At 43.4% G+C, this 20,347-nt stretch overlaps 2 protein-coding genes across 5 annotated transcripts; both read right to left on the bottom strand.

Annotated features, from left to right (window-relative positions):
* Nucleotides 1-1,364: 1,364 nt before the first annotated feature.
* LOC128304372 (uncharacterized) lies at nucleotides 1,365-4,291 on the bottom strand. Its single transcript, XM_053041553.1, has 4 exons — nucleotides 4,133-4,291; nucleotides 2,029-2,248; nucleotides 1,788-1,885; nucleotides 1,365-1,604 (listed from the first exon to the last, which is right to left on the bottom strand). Exons 1-4 carry the CDS (start codon nucleotides 4,289-4,291, stop codon nucleotides 1,518-1,520), a joined length of 564 nt encoding a protein of 187 aa, XP_052897513.1. The 3' UTR covers nucleotides 1,365-1,517.
* Nucleotides 4,292-11,969: 7,678 nt separating this feature from the next.
* On the bottom strand, nucleotides 11,970-18,845 carry LOC128301264 (ATP-citrate synthase). Of its 4 annotated transcripts, none has more exons than XM_053037649.1 (9): nucleotides 18,640-18,845; nucleotides 17,586-17,771; nucleotides 17,320-17,510; nucleotides 16,588-17,249; nucleotides 16,262-16,516; nucleotides 15,024-15,168; nucleotides 13,620-14,958; nucleotides 13,301-13,536; nucleotides 11,970-13,224 (listed from the first exon to the last, which is right to left on the bottom strand). In XM_053037649.1, exons 1-9 carry the CDS (start codon nucleotides 18,793-18,795, stop codon nucleotides 13,056-13,058), a joined length of 3,339 nt encoding a protein of 1,112 aa, XP_052893609.1. In that variant the 5' UTR covers nucleotides 18,796-18,845; the 3' UTR covers nucleotides 11,970-13,055. The 4 variants fall into 4 exon arrangements, with proteins under 4 accessions (XP_052893609.1, XP_052893608.1, XP_052893610.1 ...); XM_053037648.1 differs by having other exon boundaries at nucleotides 15,024-15,222; nucleotides 16,334-16,516; XM_053037650.1 differs by having other exon boundaries at nucleotides 15,024-15,219; nucleotides 16,334-16,516.
* Between the last annotated feature and the right edge of the window lie 1,502 nt (nucleotides 18,846-20,347).

Below are 20,347 nucleotides of genomic sequence, written 5' to 3'. Positions count from 1 at the left end.
GCTAAGAGTTTGAATTTGTCATCATTAAGTATCAAGAAAATTTTATTACAAATATAAGTAGGGGTAGAAATATGGTGTTACATAAGCTCTTTAAAGGTCGAAATATACAGGATTACAGATTTGATTTTAAATTCCCTACAGCCATCACATTTTGTGGCGCGATGATAGAGTGTTCTTAATCTGTAGTTTGATCAACTGTATGCTCTAGTATATTTTTTAACCTCAATGTCGATACTGTAAACTTTTGAGCAAATAGATGAAACGTAATTAGGTTTTAAAGGTATGAAAGATTTCCTGAAAGTTACCGATAAACGATAAACTGTTTAACATCACCGCAAAAAAAATGCTTTGGTAACAGTTGGAGATTCGGTTATTAAAAATTACCAAATGTTGAAATACGCTGCAGAGTATTGGCTACCAACCGGCCATTCTACAGTCTGATGAAATTTCTCTATTTAAAACACCTGTCGCGACGAACGAAGCTGAGATTACATAGAACTTTAATAGCTCCAGTACTCACATACGCATCTGAGGCATGGACTTTGTCCAAACCTGATGAAACCCTCTTAGCCGCGTTCGATAGGAAGATGAAAGGACAATAGGAAGCTGCTATAATGACGAGCTATCGAAATTATTCGACGAGCGAAAACATTGTCGTACAACGGATTAGACTCGACAGGCTTCGGTGGGTTGGTCACGTCATGAGAATGACACCACCCAGTTCGTAAGGTCCTTGGACTGTCCTTGGTCCAAATGGACAGGGGAGGCGTGGTAGGAATAAATTGAGATGAAAGGCGTTGATGTGTCAGAAAAGTCGGGATTATGGACTGGTTGACGAAGGCGCTCGACTGTGAACGGTTGAGAGGACTCCTGCAACGAGTCAAGAGCGCAAAGTGGTTCGGATAGTGCATGCTAAATAAGTAACTAAAATATATGAAATATAACATAAAAAGCAAAATCCTGAAAAAAACTAATTCCTTCAACTTGCGATGCTATTTTTTAATAAATTCCATGAGTTTGATTGCGGAGTTCGAATGTTTACCTTTTTGCTTTATTTAAGCTAAATAATTCAGAACAGCAAAGCGTTGTACTTAGTTCATTAACTTTAATTTATTAATTTGTTGTAATATGACCAATACCAGTACTTTAATAATACTCCGTTAATTTCATATTCGCGCGCAGTGTCCCATGATTGAAAGTACACGTTTATGCCCAATTAGGATTGTGAGCACAAACCGTACAATATAGTACGCCAGTTTCTGCATATCCACTCTCGCTGACCGCCGACTAGACCACATCCTTTCAGCTTCTTATAGATGGGTTTTGTTAGAATGTTTAAATTTAAATTTCATTGCTTGCCGCGTTGCTCCACCGTCCGTAGCACCCAGTGGAATCTTTGCAGCTATTGACTTCTTCTTAGGGGCTAACTTCTTTCGATGGCTTGCTATATAATTGGTACCAACTAGCTTGGAAATCACGCACTAACTGCTTCGACGTTGTTCCTTTTTGCGTTGGCTTTAAAAACAACTGACCGCATTAAAATAGCATTTCCAGTATCTGCCCTTCTTGGTTTTGTCTTCGGTGCCCCGGGTTTGGATGTCCATCTGGGTGGAATAAATTCAAGAAAAGAGAATAGAAGGCAACGAAACGTTAATATCGACAACGTTGCAGTGCGTTAACCACGCTAGAAATTGCTGCGAAACAGCAAACCCGTCGGCTTTTTCTTTAACCGCATCTTACAAAACTCACACACACACACACATTTGCAATCAGTACTTTTAGTTTACCATTTCGTCCAGCAACTCCTTCCGCGCCTCGATGTCATCGATCTCGTCCGGGATGGAGTTGGCCACCCTGTCTTCGGCCTCCGCGTCTGCGTCCGCTTCTGGGGAAGAAAACCAACGGAGTAGATAAAGATCGTCCAAGAACTTCTGCCCGGTGCGGATTAGGAGACAAGATTGAAAAACGTTAACTTGGCCCGGGCACCAGGGATCGTGTGACCGTGGGCCTCAGGAATGCTCAATTTACCGGCATAATAGCTTTTCATCAGTTGCTCCGTTTTGCTCGGCGGTGGTGGTATTTTGGCCGGTGCTAGCGCAACCGTGGGTTTGCCAGTGTAGCGTCCGTCCCGATACACCTTGTTGATTGGTCGCCCACTGCCATCCTCGCCGTCACCTTTCTCCAGTGCATGGTGCAGTGCCACCATGAGTCGGTCCAGCAGCATGGCCGCCCGTTTCGGTACTACCATCTGGAAATGATAGTTTAAGCCACAGTTTGATTGGAATATTGTGTAATTGATAGTGTGGAGAATGGTTTATCGAGAGACTAGTTTAATGCGTTCAATATGTTTCGACCACTGCATTTTGAACTCCAATACAATAGAAAAGTATCGCTAAAAATTTAAATACACATGAAGTTTCCAAGTTGAAAGTCCAGGACATACCAAAAATTCATTTGGGTTCATGTTTTGTATGAAGTGTTCTTCCTTATCTCTTATCTATGAATTATTAAATAAGGGCACAGAGGATTATAGTGCTAATAATTTAGAGATTAATTACACATATTGTCCATAGTCCATCAGGATCACAAAAATCCTAGGAGAATTTTTTATCAAAATCTTTGGTTTTTACCAGGGTATAATTGCGTTTATTAAATTATTTCGTTATTATTATTAATTAACAAAACGAATCAGGGGATAATATAAAATTATGTTTGAGGTTTATGCTGTAAAACAGATATTCAAAAGTATTGCAATAACTGTGAATGTGTTAATTCACTCTAAATAACAGGAGCAATGGTTACCTTTAGATTAAAGACCGAATCGACAACCGACCGACAGGACAACAACATAACATATGCAAACTATGGAAATATCTAAATTTGAAATGTGATCTTATGTTTACCATACGGTACGTCATAATAATGCTGATTCTATAAAGATGGTGATGATGGTTCACTTCTAGCTCCTACACTACATTAGATAAAGATACACAACTAATCAGATGATATTTGTGAAACACCGATAAGTTGTGTGTACAGTGAAAAGTGAAAGTCTTGTAAAGACATCATCATCACATTATTCGATAATCATATTCGAGATTCGAAAGCACAAGAAAAGTACCATCGGTTTAATCGGGCTCATCTTCCCTCGTGGCAAGAACTAATTATCCGGTAATGTGTTAAAATCAAATCTAGTAAACCACTTGACCTAGTAGGTCTTCTTACCAAGATGAGAGATAAAGAGAAAGAGAGAGATAGATCCTTACCAAATATGGCAAAATAGGATACTTTAAATTTGTAAATTCTTCAACAGCAAGTGGTTTATTTGCATTTTCTTCAAACATTCAGGTTCATTATTCAACTTACTAAAAATATACATCAAATTTTCCAGTTCGAATGCATATATCAACATCGGTTCTGCTCGCAGGCGCCAAATTTCAACCCGATCTGTCCGGATATGTTTAGAAATCTAATTACCCCGCCCATCCACGTGTCTGTCGTGGCAGTGTGATCCTTGGTTATATACCACGGCCAGACTCATAGGGAAGAATGTTCGTAGAAATAGGACTATTCACTTATTACATTTTTCTTATTTTTCAAACATATCAGGGTATGTTGTGTTCTTTGATATACCCAAAATTGGAGAGTGATTAATTGTTCAATGAAACGAACTGTTTTGGAGGCCCGTTTCATCAACAAGGTTCCATCTATCAACTTTACTTTTCGATTTTTAAAACAGTGTAAAAAATTCGAATTAAATAGAATTGAAATATTAATTGTTCAATACTGTATAGTAGGAGCATGCAACAGCCCATACATGACTATCATCCATGCGTGAAGAGGCGATAGTGGCTTTGCTAGAATATACCATAAATCTTGTGCTCTTATCGCTTACATTATTCACCAGGGAACCAAATGTGAATATGAGAATGTTATAAATTTGATATTAAAAAATCGATAACAACACCAGCACACTTATCACACTTACCACATTCAATCATTTCCAAGCATATTAAACATACAACTTTAAAAAGGAATGTGTGTGTTTCACGCTCGGCTCTATCTAAGTATCAAGTAGTTTCAATACCTGACTGTAAGCAATTTTTTTACTTTATTGCAACATAAACCTTACCGGATAGTCATCATAATTCACTTCCGCAAATTTGGCCATCTCATCCGATTTTATCTTTACCGGTGGAACGATTGCTTTGTAGCTGGATAATTTGCACCAAACGTTCGGCGTTTCGATCAACACCAAGCAGATCGTTATCTGTGCGAGGATCCTTCGCATTGTAATGCAATTTCTGCACTTCTGTTCCGTACCGAAGTTTACACTCTGCCCGAATAACGCCGGACACGTTTCTTTGCACTAAATATCACGTGCAGCGGTCGTGTTCAAATCGTGTTTACCGGTGGAAAAATGCTTACGCGTACAGTAAATGTGACACAATCACGCCAAACACTGAAATCCACTCACTGCCACACACCAAGGCACTGGTGTACGATGGGCATCAATAATTCACGATCGCATCCATCATATTTTATAGTGTTTTCTTTTTAGAACCCTATCTACTAGCAGGGATCGGAAAATCTGCGACCCACGTTCGGTGCGGTGTGGATCTCTGCGCAAAACTGAACCAATATTTTCACATGTATACAATGCTTTCTATCGTTTTTCTGCCGTTCAGACTTATGTGTTTGGTGTTGTAATAATACTGCAAAACCCTTTAACCAAACCGTTTTGCTAGAATGCAATGGGTAACCGTTCCGTACTCGACTGTTATGTGTACTAATCTAACCTGCTGCACGGCACATTCAAGCGCTTTTATAGACTGAACCGATTACTATCACCAACGTAGAAATGTGACTAGGCGCCCTTATCCTTAACCGTCAAACCGTCAGCATTCAAACTTCACGCACACTCACACATCGAACGAGTGAGACGATTTCACGCGTAATGTTGGATGCTGGTGTGTGTGGCGCTATGCAATGCTTGCACGGAGCAACAGGTGGAAGTTGACTGGAAAATGACTCTTTCTTAATTTTATACAAGTTGTATAGTACTTAATAAAAAAGTAATTCAGTAAAGCAATATTAGATGTATTTTTTTATTCGAAAGAAACGGCCGTTGCGCTTATAACTAGTGACTTGAGCTAATTTACAATTCACATTCTTTTAAAGGCTGTTCATCCTCCAAACAGTGAAGGGTCACCTAAACAAATATTTCATCACATTTTTTAATAATATTTGAAATATATTTCGTCTTGCGAATAATGATCACCATTCTAGAACGCTTAATTACTCTCGGTAATTAGAACATCTAGGTACAAGACCAATGGCTGGTCGGTTTATTGACAATTGACACCTTCTAAATTTTCTCACGATTTGTTTGGTATTCGGTAGAAAATATTAAATAACACCAAGCTAAGGTCGTGCACTAGCTTTGCTTCTAAAAGCTTACCTGGGACAAATATTTGTGGACAGGTTTTCGCAACCGTAGGATCAAAGGACTTTCACCGTGGGAAGATGAAAAGCGGCTGTTACTGGCCATTGTCTAAATTATGCATGAACTAGGATGAAATTTTCAACAAACCTGATTTGAATTCAAGCGCCAAAACATTGGTTATCAATTCCTTTTCCGTGCTCGGCATTTGACTGTTCTTTGTTTGATTGTAATCATCATTCTTCTTGTACAACAATCCCACAACTGCAGTCCACAATTCACTGCATGTCGGTATGAAGTGTGCCAATGCCAATTGCAACACGCGGCGAAAGTAAGTCAATGTCAAAGGCAGCGAAGACGGTTTCCCAAAGCCTATACACCAAATTTTGGGAAAGGCTCAGAAAAATTGGTCAATGTGTCCCAAAAACAATTGTCTTAGGCCAGAGGTCATTGGTCAAAGAATGGGTTGTTTTTGTTGTTGTTGCCACTGAGTACCATTGATCCTCCGATGATGACGGGAAATGCATGTTTAATGTTTCTGATATCCTGCCGCGTACAGTCAGGGCGTTAAAGAAGAAAGAGTAACATACGTGCTGAACAAAACTCACGCTGCAGCATGTGAAATATTTTGATTTGCTCTTCGAATGCTATTGGCCCACCTGTTGTTGCGAACATGAAAGTGCTTTCAGCGCGTTGGAAAAGCATAATTTCTTAGCCTCTTACTCGAAGGCGTCACATTACGACTCACACAACCAAAGAGCAGGGCAATGTGATCGAAATCACTATGTGGGGAAAAAATGGGAAAACTGTACATGTGTCACTGCATGGTACATGCCTAGGGTTGCAGTTTCAAATAACGAACCTTCATGGTCCTGAGCAAGATGTGATTTAAAGAAATACTCATGCAGTTCTATGTTTAACCTGCAGTACAATGCTTCCATGAATCGTGCATTTGTCTGCATCACGTGGTGTTCCGACATTTCTACATTGCAACGAAAAATGTGGCTTCTGGTTACTAGAAGAAGGGAGAAGCATTCGTTTCTATTAGTGGGTTTGAAAGGTAAATAAAAAAAAGTTTAACGTTGGTGGAACTGGAATAAAGGACACAAATAAAACTGACAAACCAATCGGTTTTATTGCGCGATGTTTCATAAACGAACATAAACTGACAATAGCTAATCAATGTGCCCTTAATTAAGAAACGTGTTGGTGATTTTATGGAGACATAATACATCAAACATGATTGCAGTATGATACACTCGGTGGACTTTTCCACACATGACGAGTGTTTGAAATTTAGTTTGTCAACCAATCGGTCATATTGTGTGCAAATGGAGGCGCCCAGTGGTTTAATGTTAGCAGCACAAGTCTTTACACAAGAGGGTCAGTACCACATTCCATCTGGGTACGGGTATAACAAATTAAGGAAAGCATCGACTGATGCCGCAAAAAAAAAGTATGGGTGCTCCAATTTCTGAGGTTGTGTTGCCGAAAAAGTGGCTGTGTTTGTGTATGTTCCAAAATTTGCAGCAAAACACAAAAGAATTATATTTACTACTACAGGCAGTCCCCGAGATACGCTATTATAGCGGACCGCTATAACCCGGGAATAATCTGCGTAAGTCGAATAATGATGCAATTTCGTTTATACCTCAAAGTCACAGAGTCGACTTCTTTCTCTGCACTTAATTTATGCACCGCATCAGGCGATTTTAAGAAAGAATACATTAAAATAAGTTAAAAAGAAATGTTTTATGTGACAAAAAATGGTATTTTGAGCAATTTTCACTTTTTTGCTTAGATGTTGTGCTATAAACTAGCTCATCTGTCAAATGTTCAAAAACCACGTATCTTCGAATCCGCGTATAAGAGGAACCGCGTATCTCGGGGACTTAAGTATTAATAAGTAACTTTTTTTTTTGTTAACGGGGAGGGAACCTTCAAAAGCTACCCACCTAGAGGGGCATATCGCGGCTAGACACCGCCCCTCGAGATGGGTTTTGTGGGATTCATCATGAAGCTTGACCCGTGAAGCGAGTCAAGCAACCGATGCGACCGCACTAAACCACTCCTCGACCTGATCCGAACCCTGCCGATGCGCTGATGTGCGTAGTACTCCATGCGGGGTCGTGTGTGCGTAGCACCCTTGCTGTTGCGCACTGCTGCGTCGTCCTTCCTGGTTGTCCTCGCTGCTGCTGCCGCTTCGTGTCTTCCGTCTGCTGCTGCTGCTGTTGTTCAGAATCCACCCGTCCGTGGCCGCCACTCTCGGGTGGGTACTAGCTCCTGCTGCTGCTCTGGTTACTCGTCGCTACCGCTGCTGCTTCTGTTTTCCGTTGTCCTGGTGTTGTTGATGGCGGGCAGCCGCTATTGCTGCCTCCGTTGATCCGCGTTCCTCCGTCGCTGCTGCCGTCGTCTTCTGGCCGTCGGCGGACTCTCCTCATTCCACCTCACTTGGAGGCTTTTGAAGATTGTCCGTGCGGCCGTCCGGACTGCTTCCCATGTGCTGCGGCTGGCACACATTTCCGTGGCAAGGTTGTCCATCGTCAAGTGGGTGTGGCTCTGTTGCTGCATCTCGTGTTGTGCTCGGGCGAACCGTGGACAATGGAACATCACGTGGTCGACGTCTTCCACGTCATGCTCACACACCGGGCAGTTACGCGAGCCCTCCAGGATACCTTTGTTGACGAAGTAGCTCCGCAGGAACCCGTGTCCCGTTAGGACTTGGGTAAGATAGAAATCTATTTCCCCGTGCTTGCGGCCAACCCATGAACTGATGTTCGGGATCAGCCTCCTTGTCTTCAAACCTGGTGAACTCTGCTGCTCTGCGCCGGCTGTCCACTGGCGTTGCCAGCGCTCCATGGTCTCTTCTCGCTGCCGCTTCCGTATGTCTGGTGCTGGACCTCCCCTCGCTGCCTTTTCGTCGTGGCAGCGGATGTCCTCCTCTAGGAGGAGAACTAACGGGATGGTGCTTGCAACCACGCAGGCGGCGTCGTATGAAACCGTTTGGAATGCGCTGGCCACTCGAAGCACTCCGGTGCGATGCGACCTCTGGACTGTGGTGCGGTGAATTTTCCTCTGTAGAAGCTTCCGTCCCCACGCTGGCGCAGCGTAGCGGACAATGCTATTCCCGACGTTCACCAGGGGTCTCCTTCTGCTGCTTTTTGGGCCACACTTGTTCGGCATCAGGGCGGTCAAGACGTTCGTGATACGAGTCGCCTTGTTGCAAACCTCCTCTAGATGTCGACCGTGGTGCTGTTTGCGGCAGAGCTCAACCCCGAGGCACTTGAGCGTCTCCGTGGATTCGATCGTGTGTGTCCCCGCTCGTAGTTGGCCTATCTGCGGGGTGTGATGGGTGCAGAAGATCATGTAGCCGGTCTTGTGATGGGCCCAGTGGCGGATCAATCCCCTTGGAGGCTCTAGGCGGAATGATAGTCGGGGCCTCAAATTAAAAATGCTGGGGGGGGGGGGGGGGGGTGGTCGCGAACAATTTTTTTCGCGGGGTCCCTTGTTGTACTCCTCGGGGCCCCTCTATTCTTCGATAGAGCAGCAGCCCCCATACATTCTATACACCTTTGTCTACTAAAAAGCCCCCCCCCCATTCGACGAGGCCCCTGGCGGCCGCCTACTCCGCCCACCGTTAGATCCGCCACTGGATGGGCCAGCTGCAATCCCACTCCTCCCATCCAACGCTCGATCGTCTCCAGGTTCCTCGTAGCAAGGGCGTAGGGTGAACGTCACGTCGTCAGCAAACCCGATGATGTCCGCAAGCTTCCCGAACAGCTCCAGACGGAGAAGGTCGTCGTACATGACGTTCCACAGTGTTGGCCCTAGAACCGAACCCTGAGGCACGCCCGCCGACACTGGTAGCGAGACCAATCCTTCGTCCGTCTCGTAGTGGAGCGTGCGATTCTCGAAGTAGTTCCGCAGCATCGCCAGGAGGTACGGTGGCGTGTTCCTTCGCTGCAGAGCCTCTCCGATCGCTGTCCAGTTGGCCGTGTTGAAGGCGTTCTTCACATCGATTGTCACCATCTCACACAGTCGGTCGCCCTTGCCCTTCTTGTCGAGCGCGATCTTTCCGTTGGCGAGCACCCTGTTGATGGCGTCCATCGTAGAGCGTCCCTTTCGAAATCCGTACTGGGCGTCAGACAGACCATTAATAAGTAACTTTAAAGTAGTAACATTACCTTAATTGAACGAAATTATCAACAAAATGTGAAATTGCTCCAACGCACGCGAGACCATCTTCATGTTTAATTATATTTTTTAATAATCATATATAAATTATTTTACGATTTTTTTATGATAACATGGAAATTTTTATCGATACGGATATCTAATAACTTGGACATTTCTGGAGGATGCCTGATGCGGTGGTTTTGTCTTCAACAAATCGAGCTTGATAGCTTCGAAGAAGTCGATAAAAAAAAGTCTATAGTTTTCGGGACTTAAAACTTCACAGAAGTATATGTCGCTCAGGTAATTCTCCGATATCGAAAATATTTGCAGTTGGCAAACTTTACCAGACCCATGGTGGAGACTTCTGCCGTTAGATTTTAGCCATTTCTACTACTGCCTGGTAACTTTTATATTACTGAGATTTTATTAGTTTGATCCCGACTTTGTTCAAGGAATTTGAAGGTATCTTGACTCTGTCGTGATCCTATATATCTCCAATCTTGCCCTGTGGTATCAGCAGTTCAGGCAATTCGGGTGATACGACGATGAACGTGTAAATACATTTTTTATTTTGTGACTGTGACAAGTACTGCATTAGTTATTTGTCGGATTCTTCAGAGCGGCATTACGCTATGAGCTACTGGCTTTTCAGTAGTGTATGGTTTTCTCCTGAGTGCCGAATCTTACACTGTAGCATTTCGGCAGGCGCCATTTTTTTCTGGGATAGTGCTCAACGACATTAAATTTCTTAATCTATGACGAGCGCTATAAGCTGTAAGTCGAACTTACTGCCTTACAGCTGAATACATTCGTCGGACTCTGGTGGGCTGGTCAGGTCATAAGAATGACACCGGACGACACAGTCCGAAAAGTCCTCTTAGACACAACATGGACATGAACAGAAGAGTCGTTGTAGGCCCAAATTGAGGATAATGGATTGGCTGACGACGGCGCTCAACCGTTAACAGTTTCGAGACTCCAACAGCAGGCCAAGACCGCGAGACGGCTGTAGAGCTTGATAAATAACTGAGTAATCATTAATCTTCAAACCATCGTGGAAGTACGCAGACTTACATTCGGTTGTACCGTTGCTCCACCACATTATTGGGGACTAATATAGCGGTACTCCGGTAGCATAGTGTGACCGCGCAGTCCTTCTGTTTACTTCAGTCGTTCGGTGTTGAGCCTGTGGAAAGGGTTGACTTTGTAGCATATTAGTTACATTTAGGTTAACTTTGCCTTAACCAGGAAATGGTCTGTATCCGACGATTGCTCTCCTATAGAGCCTTACGTCGATGGTATCCGAAAAGAGGCTGAATAATATATCGTTGTGGTGATGTCCATGCGTGATTAAAGCGAGGTGCGTGCGATGTGCTCGAGAAGAGGAGGAGAGAGGCGAGCGGTCAGAGGCTCCTGACTTTGCGACAGTCATTCCGCTCGGGCATTTGACTCCTAGCCTTGGAATCTTAAAATTTTTGAATTGGAATAGCTCAGTAAAAATAAACACAAGTCACAAGCTGTACTTTTATTTGGTTTTTATTACTACCATCCGCCGTCAGTCAAGCTGAAATATAGATTTTCAAGCTCCCATCCGGTACGTGCAGCCTTGTGCAGAAGGAACAGTGTGCAGTGCAGTGCTGTTTAATTTAGTATTTCGTGTTGTTTGTTCGCTTTTAAATAGTGATACGATCTTGTACGATCGCACTTGTTTCTCCTAAGCTTACCCTGTTTGCAAGCATAACCGGGGAATGATAGCTTCAAAGCGTTAATTTGCTTTCAAACCCACTCGTCCACAGGTGCCAATTGTTTGCTCGCAGTGATCAATAGAAAAAGGTTGTCAATATTAATAACAATAACGACTTATGGATGGATGGGTCGTCATATAGCAGGTTCCACTGCCAGTAGGTTATAGCTTTCAAGGCTCAGGCATGCGCGCGAATGCGCTAATGCGAAGATGTTCTCAAAATACCAATCTATAACTTCTAAAATATAGTTTCATACGTTCTGTGCATGCTACCAGTGCGCAGTGCAGTCCATTAGACATATTTTTGGTTTTCTGTTCATCGCCACTACCAACAACAACGGGCTCCAAGTTCTAGTGTGCAGTCCAACGCGAAGTGTTTATCGAGTGTCGATAGCACATTTCTGTTGATAATACATACATACATCAGTGCAAATTTGAGCTCAGTTAATTTGGACGATAACAGAACGCCTAGTCAACTTCTTTTATATCACCCTCATTGCTATGTAATTTAAATTAATTTTAAACCATAACCCAAAGCAAAATAGAGAGAGAGAAAATAATGCAAAAGAACACATGTGAAAGAAATAAAATTGAACACATATTAGGTACTTTGTCACTATTTTTGTTGTATCTTTTTCCATTCAAATAAAATAGAAGAAACATATCCACTTTAACTTAAAATTAGCAACAGAAACCGCAATGAAGACTTGTACACGGAAAGAAATAATAACAAATTTAAATAGAAATGAAATAAGACACAGCGCCTCTCCTACGTTCGTTCGTTCATATTGCAATCGTCTCTCATTTTAGTTGCCACCTTTTGCTATGATATTCATGGAATATAGCGTCTTTGTCTCTACTATCTTGTACGCTTTTGTAGACGTTGTTACCGTCTAAAATCAAGAAACGCCTTACCAAACATGGGAAATAGAAAGATTGAAACCTAATGAGCGATGCAATAAATTAAAAGTTAGTCTCTGGTTGCTTCCACCGCTTTTGTATGCCTGTTGTTTAACACCTTGTTTTCAAGCCCAAATAACATTCCTTTGATTGCACCGAGTGATCTTCATTGTATCAGGGCTAGAAACTTTTTATGTTCAAGCTCTGTCAGTGCAAAACATGATCATTATCTTTTCCGCGAAGCCTGCTTTGGAACGATTATAAACAATAGTGATCGTAGCTTTTAAAACGAAAAAAAGTAGTTGGTAGCAATAAGTTACACAATACACAGCGCAACTTTCCTTGCATAAATGCACTGTTTGTTTGAGAATGTAAAATTGATTGTTCAACAAGCTAACGGACACGAAGAAGAAAAAAAGATGATTCCGAACGTCTTACACTACGCCAAAAACGAAAAAGAGATTCTTGTAAAAACTAGTTACCAATAAAGGGAGGAAAATGGAAAGTATGCAGCATTGTGCTGCATAATTTGCTTAATGTTTCTTTTTTGTTTCACTAGCGACCTTTCCCAACCATAGAATCGTCGTTTGCTCACATTACCGCTTCACAATTTTCGGTTCGTTATCCTTTGTCGATGGATGCATATGTTACAATTTCACATCCACCCTTTAATTACCACATTTCTACGCTCATGTCTAAACGGAAAGATTTTGTTTTGCGTCGTGTTGTGCTTATGAATGTTTGTATAGTTCTTTGTCGCGACGGCCGACAAACCCTTCAATGATAGGGGTTTTAGTTGTACTGTTCGGGAAGAACGTACGAGATATCGTCCCATGGATGACGATACAGGCCCTGCTTCAAGCGCTTCTGGTCCATGTAATGTCCGATGAAACCGATGCTACGGCCCAACACAAACAGTGAGTTGATAGCACCGATGTTGATGTACTCCTGAGCTTCCTCGCTGTAAATGATAAACAAAATCCAAAATGAATGCAAGCGCATACACATAAACAAACGCAAAAGCAGGACACACGTACCTCGTGAATGAACCACAGTTCCGCAGCAAATCAACGAAAGACGTAGCAATCACTCCGTCAACGTTCAAAATTAGATTCGGTTTCTTGCTGGTGGTAATCTTCTCAACTTCCAGTGCGTACTCGAGCAGAGGGTAAGCCGGGAAGTTTTGTATTACGAACTCTTTGATGATCTTCACTCGAACGTCCGGATTATTGATGGATTTTACTCTGTGACCGATACCCATGATCAGTTGACCCTGTGACACGAGAGATTATTGTTATTGTTAAAGCGAGATGCACATCTTCGCCGTGAACGTTATTGCCTTTCGTCAATACACACCTTCTTACGCATAGAGTTGACAAATTCCATTGGATGAAGGTTGGAATCGTAGGCCTCGGAGAACTGTTTGGCTGCACCGTCCAGCGCTCCACCGAAACGGTCACCGATCGTAAGCAAACCGCTCACCACTGACGATACCAAATCTTTACCGGCACGTGCACAAACGATCGTGTTGTGGGCGCCCGATACAGCCGGACCATGGTCCGCAGTTACCATCAGACACATTTCGAAGAACTTGCACACGTACGGAGGCAAACAGCGCTGGAACCACAGAAGCGACACAACACCACCTATGCCAACGTTCTTCTGTAGCACATCGCTGATCGGCATACCGGCGTAAAGCAACTCCTGGCCTCTCTCGTCACAAATCGACGTCATGAATGAGGCTGGCTTGCGAATCAAACCAAGCTCCCGAGCCCACGAGTAGTCCATCGGTACGGTTGGGGGTGGCACCTCTTCGGCAGGTACGATGTGTCCTTCCTTCACCATGCTCTCGTACACCAACCCAATCATATCACCGAAAGCATCGAACGAGGCAGGTACGTGAGCGCCCGCTTCGGCAAGAGCATTGTTTTTAGCCGAGGCCGTTTCGCGATCCGTGTTCGCACAAGATCCAGCATGGCCGAACTGCACCTCGGATGTGAACATTCCCGCACAGGTGCCGATACACCAGGCAATCAAGGGCTTGGTGATGCGACCGTCCTTCAATGCTTCACACACTTCGTATTCCTCAACGCCACCAACCTCTCCCAACAATACGATCATCTTGGCAGCCGGATCAGCCTGATAGCGCATGATGTGATCCATAAATGTTGTGCCAGGGTAACGATCGCCACCAATTGCGACACCCTCGTAAACGCCATCCGTCGTCAGCGAAAGAATGTTGTTCAACTCGTTGGACATACCACCCGAGCGGGAGACGTACGCTACACTACCGGCGCGATACAACTTGGAATGTATAATATTATCGAGCATACCGCCCGTATTACCAATCTTGAAGCATCCCGGCTTAACGCCACCAACCGTAGCCGGGCCAATGATTGAAACGTTACGGTCCTTTGCAGCCATGTTCAGCTTGCGCGTCAGATTCTCCGGAATGCCCTCGGCGATGATGGCAATGGTGCGGATCTGCGGATAATCCAACACTTCGATCGAACTGTCGTAAGCCGAACGGAGGGAAGCAAAGTTTACGAGCACGTCGGCTTCCTTGTGCTTGTTGATTGCTTCCGACATCTTAGAGTACACCGGTATCAGCACTTCCTTGTGACCCCAGTAGAACTTTTGCTTATGGTACCCAGTGAACGGGTATACCATAGCCACTACGGAAGGTTCATCACGGCTATAAACGAAACATTTGTAGATTATTATTCAATTCGTTCAAGATTATAACTTTACAACATTTACCTGCAAATAAAATCGAAATCCAGCATCGACTGGACAGCTCGGGTTTGCATTCCCCAAACAAGTGCCTTGGTACGGTTGGTAAACATTTGACGGTATGCATCCGAGCCGATTTCTGTCTGTGACGATCGGATTGCACCTGAATCGCCTACCGGGGAAGTAGCGGGTGAGGTAAATTTCTTACTAACGCCACTGCTAGCTGCTACATGAGCATACAGTATAAGGGATGACGACGGTGGTACAGCGAGCGAGGACCGTGTTGTGATCATAAAGGAACGGTGAGGGTTATGAATGGGAAAGTGTTTGATCGTCGAAAGCAAGCGAGGATGCAAACATAAACCATGAAAACACACAAACATACAAGCAAACACACATATGGCATGATGACGTGCAGGAAGAAGAAAATGAAAAGAGAAAATAGGAAAACAGTATGGGATTATGAAGAAATTTCAATATAGATTGTATAGATCAAATACTATCGGAAGGAAACATAACAACAAACAAACAGAGCAAACCAAAGCATCATTAAATAACTATTATTTAACGAAAACATTAATGGAAGTGATGAATATATTGTTTTTTTAGAACGATATAAAAGTTCTACTATTCATGTGATGTAATGATATTGATAACTGTTTTATAAAACGAGGACTTTTTTCAACAAAAGATAAAAATTACACATTCTATGATACCGAAGACCGTTGAATTATCATACACATAGCCAAGGCGGCTGGAAAGGTACCCGTCCAAGAAACGATTTGCAATAAAGCGTGCCACTTACACCATGGAAAGCTTTAGATAGAAAATGCATGCCCATCATCTCATTCCCACTGTAGAGGAAGAGGAAAAAGACACGCGCTTTGTACATGGGTCTAGCAAATAATAACACACTTTTTATACAAACAAAACGAATATCACGATGGTACAAGTTTATCCAAATACCAAACGCTCACCTTGGCCGGTAGTATTGACGCAACGATCTTCGTTATCGGTAGACGAGGAGTATGATGCGCGGAGCAATATTTTTAACAATAGCCTAGAAAAACCTCCCATTCTACTACGCGGAGAGGATGGTAAGTTTTGTTCAACAATTACTGAATGGGTGGTACTATCATGTGCGGGAACATCACTAAATATCTGTTCGCTAGATGCATCACGAATTGTGGCAACGACTAGGAAATTAAGCAACGTTATTAAACAAAAAGCTTCACGATGACTGAACACATACATGAATGGCGTACAATCGGAACTGATTGGATTGCAAAGGAACGGAAGCTTTGCTGTGTCATGTTTTGTGATTTTTTTTAGCTTACCATTTTCCTGACTGCCAGTGGATGACTTTTTTGATGATTCGGCCACCTGCTGGCCACCGGGAAGAAGGAAGTTTGCAGTAGCAAAGTGAACATTGTTGCTCTTAGCGATCGGTTTCTTTCCTAGTGCCATACCGCAAATAGCTGTCATGTGTGTCTCCGGACCGAACACGTACAGTGGAATGCCTACAATGAGAACATGATGTTAAATATTCAAAAGAAAACCCACGCCTCTTCGCTTTCACCATTCCACTTACCCAGACTGCTACCAATCTCACGCATCTTACGCAAGCCTTCCTGATAGTTCGGTCCTGCACGACGCACAAAGATGGACACATTGTGTTCGATCAGCTTCTGCTGGTAGTCACGCAGAGCGGTAATAATACCGCTGAAGGTTGCTGCTACGTTCGTAAAGTTGGCAATACCTCCCCCCGTAATCAGCACTTTTCCATCCGGATGTTTCGGGCTGCTGGTCATCAGACTAAGAATAGTCTTAGCATATTCGTACGTTTGCTGCTCCGACGGTGCGCCGCTGTATTCGCCATAGTTTGCCAGCTCACTGGCACCGCCCAGATCGCAGATTGTATCGGAATAGATTACACTAGCACCACCACCGGCAACCATTGTCCAGATGCGACCGTTGCGATTCAGAATTGTGAGCTTCAGCGAAGCACCGCTTTTAGCATCCAAATCGGCAATGTACGCTTCCTCCGGGAATGCATCTCGTCCAAATGGTGGCGGATAATCAATCTCGCCCCATTTTGGCCGACAGATAAAATCAGCTGTTGCGTCCACCTTAGCTGCCAAATCGAGAATGTAGATGGAATCGTTCGTGATGACCAGTGGATTAACTTCCAGGTAAGTAAAGTACAGGTCCACGTACAATCGGTACAGATTGTATACAAAGTTGGCAACTCTTCTGTAAAAGGTACAAACAAATGCTATTCATCGCTTGGGCTGCACTCGATGGATGATTAGTACACACTTACTGCTTCTTGGCGGAAGAAATTTCAGTCAGCAACACTTTCTCTATTTCGGCCATGGTTACATCTTTACCGACAGGTACTTCCAGCTTCAACGCCTTCGCGTCTACATCACCGATATCAACGCCGCCCTGGTGATAGAACAGTATTGTGTCCGCCGTCCGGTGAGAGTAGATACACACGTACGCTTCCTCATTCTGTGAAGATTAACAACATGAAAACCTTGCAAATGGGACAACCGAAAAGGCATTGTCAGTAGATCGAAAACTTACATCTTTGTGCGGGACAAACGGTTCGATGATAAAGTTGCGCAGTTTGCCGGTAGCATTTCCAACTTTCTGATCTTTGCCCATCCGTTCATTCACCCATGTCTTCACCTGGGTTAGGTTTTTGTTAACAGCAATCAGGCCAAGTTTGCCACGTCTCTTAATCAGCTGATCCGGCTTAACCACAAGAGGCTACAATAAATTGAACAAAACCAAAAAAAAAAGAGCAAAGTTACACATAAATTTACATAAATTCAACGATAAAGTCAAACCCCATTGAGAAGACGTAAGCGAGTTGGCGATGGTCAGTATTAGTGGTGGTGGCATATTTTCTACGTCCAATAGTGAATGTGTATAGTGTTTCATTGCATCACCTTTACCTATCCAGACTGCCAGTGTACTTTGGACACCTCAAGATGACCGCCACGATTCGAAACATTATTTTTTTATACTATCGTCAACGTTATACGGCATCATACCGTCTTCCAAGAGTTTCTCTTCGATACAAGTTCACAGCCATAGATTAACATTTACGTATTGACGCGTTCCACAGCGCGGCACTTCGATGATACATCCGGATAGCTTTTTTACGTCATCAACTTCAACGAAGGAAAGATCCACACGCTGTGACGAAAAAACAATTTTACGTAATTTCGTGGCCATAAATAGATAAAGAAAAAAAGCCTCTCTTTAGCTGGAGATTTTTTTGGTAACGATTTAAAAAAAAAAAAGATTTAAAGTGTACAAAAGCAGAACGCATTGATGACGAAATTTGCCGTATGAAGCGAAGCAAGCAAAACAGGAATCTCGAAGTTTCGTGTCGGATCATTGGCAATAGCAGACATCTCCTGCTGATCGCGCGATCAAAGTGCAGTATCGCACAGCATGACCTTGATCCTACTTGACGTGCAAAAGCTTGATCGGTGTAACAGCATGAAGAACGTTCTGTACCCTATTTTTCAAATTCTACACCATTCGCGGTATAAAAAAATGGAACCATCTGTATGCTGAAATACTTGTTTGTTTAATTTATTTATCAAACATATTGTTGGGCACTTACCGACGTCTCCAGCCACGGGTTGTCCAGTACCAGCTGCTGCCATTGTGTAGTTTCGGTCACGGTTGCAAAGCGGCACTTGGCTGCTCCATGATCGCCCTGTAGATGGCGGTTGATAATATCTTTACCGGTGGCTTCGCGTATTGCTTTGGCGGACATCTTGCTATTGTACTTTTTGCGTCTGTCTGTCCCCTTTTGTTAGTGTGATCTTCAAAATCTGTTGAAATTGACCAAATAGATAGGAAATGTTTAGTTGTGTGCATGTATTGCTTTTCCCAACCATTATTAAAAAGGCAGTTAAATCGTCCCGTATTTCGATTAAACTTTTGAACATTTGTCTCAAACAGACGTGCTTGTTATTGCGTGTACAGGCAACGACGGTGTTGGTGGCCATAGTATAGTTGTTTAAACTAACCAACGGTATTACATCAATCTGTTCATCCAATGCATCCTCGCAGTTACGGCGGCGTCGTACAGCGTCATGCAATACATCAAGCCCAACAAATGCGCCACTAGAGTCGGGGAAGACGGTGCGCCTATCATTTACCCATAATGGTGCCTGCCTTTTTGATGAATAAACAAACTGGCCTGTCCTTCGGAGCCAGCGCCTATCCCTCTGGCAACTCTGGCCCGAAATACCGGTCACAACAAAATCGACGAGACACAATATAGCCACGTTTCAGGCTTTCGCTTTCCCCTTAATGACACAACGGTGTTCGGTAATGAGGGGCTTGTTTTGTCGACTGGCGCGCAGGTTGACTGACCGAACGCAAGAAATGGCATTAGCGGTTAGCAACACTGTCCGAATGGTGAGCCGCGGGTCGCACCTAGTAGATAAAGATTACAACATTTCTACCCATTCATGTTCGACGAAGGGAATAGATCACGCAACAGCAGATAACAGAGAGAGAGAATAAAAGACAGAGATAAATCAACTCTTCTACACAACAATTTACAGCACAGGAATTCATTCAAGTATTCCCCTCAAAGATCATTTACGTGTTACATTCATATGATGCGTATTTTTTGCGTAAACTGCATCAGCTTAATACCTTCTACCGTAAACAATACATTTGTTAAATAACGACAAGTTCGGTACTTGAGAGTCACTCAATAGCGATATTGAAAATCTAAAATAAAAACATTAAACAAAAACAACGTGGATTCCGATCTTTATCATCTACCAACAGCCAATCTTACGACGAAACCAACCATTTCCCATAATGGGGTGTAGAGTTATCACTGATGGCCGGTTAGATATTGGCGACCAATTGGTACTTCTAGGAGTGATCAAATTAACTTCCAATTCCTGATAGGTGCTGAGCACAATAATTGCATCGTACGTACACATAAATTCGCATAGGATAAACATTTCAGCTGATAAGTTCGATAAGCCAGTAAGGCCCCCGCTTCAACTGAGTGCGGAGTTCCAACAGGTAACACGATAGGGCGAAACCTAGCCGAGAGAGCTGGTGGTCAGGTTATTTATTACATAAAAATCCACTTCAAAAATCCTCCAAAGTACGAACTGGAACGCAATACCGGATCATAAATTATTGCTCATTTCCACACTGGTGGAAGCAACGTCCATTAACGCACTACAAATGGCACGGCTCCAGCAGAGCTGGGTTTGAAATTTCGGGGGAAACGGACCACAACTTTCTCTTCCAAACCGAACCGAAAGCACACCCGAAAACCCGTACTCTGTTGG

This window comes from Anopheles moucheti, chromosome 3 (genome assembly GCF_943734755.1).
Source record: "Anopheles moucheti chromosome 3, idAnoMoucSN_F20_07, whole genome shotgun sequence".
NCBI classification, from domain to species: domain Eukaryota; kingdom Metazoa; phylum Arthropoda; class Insecta; order Diptera; family Culicidae; genus Anopheles; species Anopheles moucheti.
Note: the sequence above shows the minus strand (reverse complement) of the source record. Positions and strands in the feature narration are given on the sequence as shown.

What these genes read in the sequence shown, in the direction of transcription:
- LOC128304372 (XM_053041553.1), bottom strand. Translation starts at nt 4,291, where the DNA reads ATGCGAAGGATCCTCGCACAGATAACGATCTGCTTGGTGTTGATCGAA. An exon ending in TGAATTATGATGACTATCCG is followed by an intron (nt 2,249 to 4,132) that starts GTAAGGTTTATG and finishes TATCATTTCCAG; the next exon opens with ATGGTAGTACCGAAACGGGC. An exon ending in GATGAAAAGCTATTATGCCG is followed by an intron (nt 1,886 to 2,028) that starts GTAAATTGAGCA and finishes TTTCTTCCCCAG; the next exon opens with AAGCGGACGCAGACGCGGAG.
- LOC128301264 (XM_053037649.1), bottom strand. Translation starts at nt 18,795, where the DNA reads ATGTCCGCCAAAGCAATACGCGAAGCCACCGGTAAAGATATTATCAAC. An exon ending in CGTTTGTCCCGCACAAAGAT is followed by an intron (nt 17,511 to 17,585) that starts GTAAGTTTTCGA and finishes TAATCTTCACAG; the next exon opens with AATGAGGAAGCGTACGTGTG. An exon ending in GATTTCGATTTTATTTGCAG is followed by an intron (nt 14,959 to 15,023) that starts GTAAATGTTGTA and finishes TTTCGTTTATAG; the next exon opens with CCGTGATGAACCTTCCGTAG.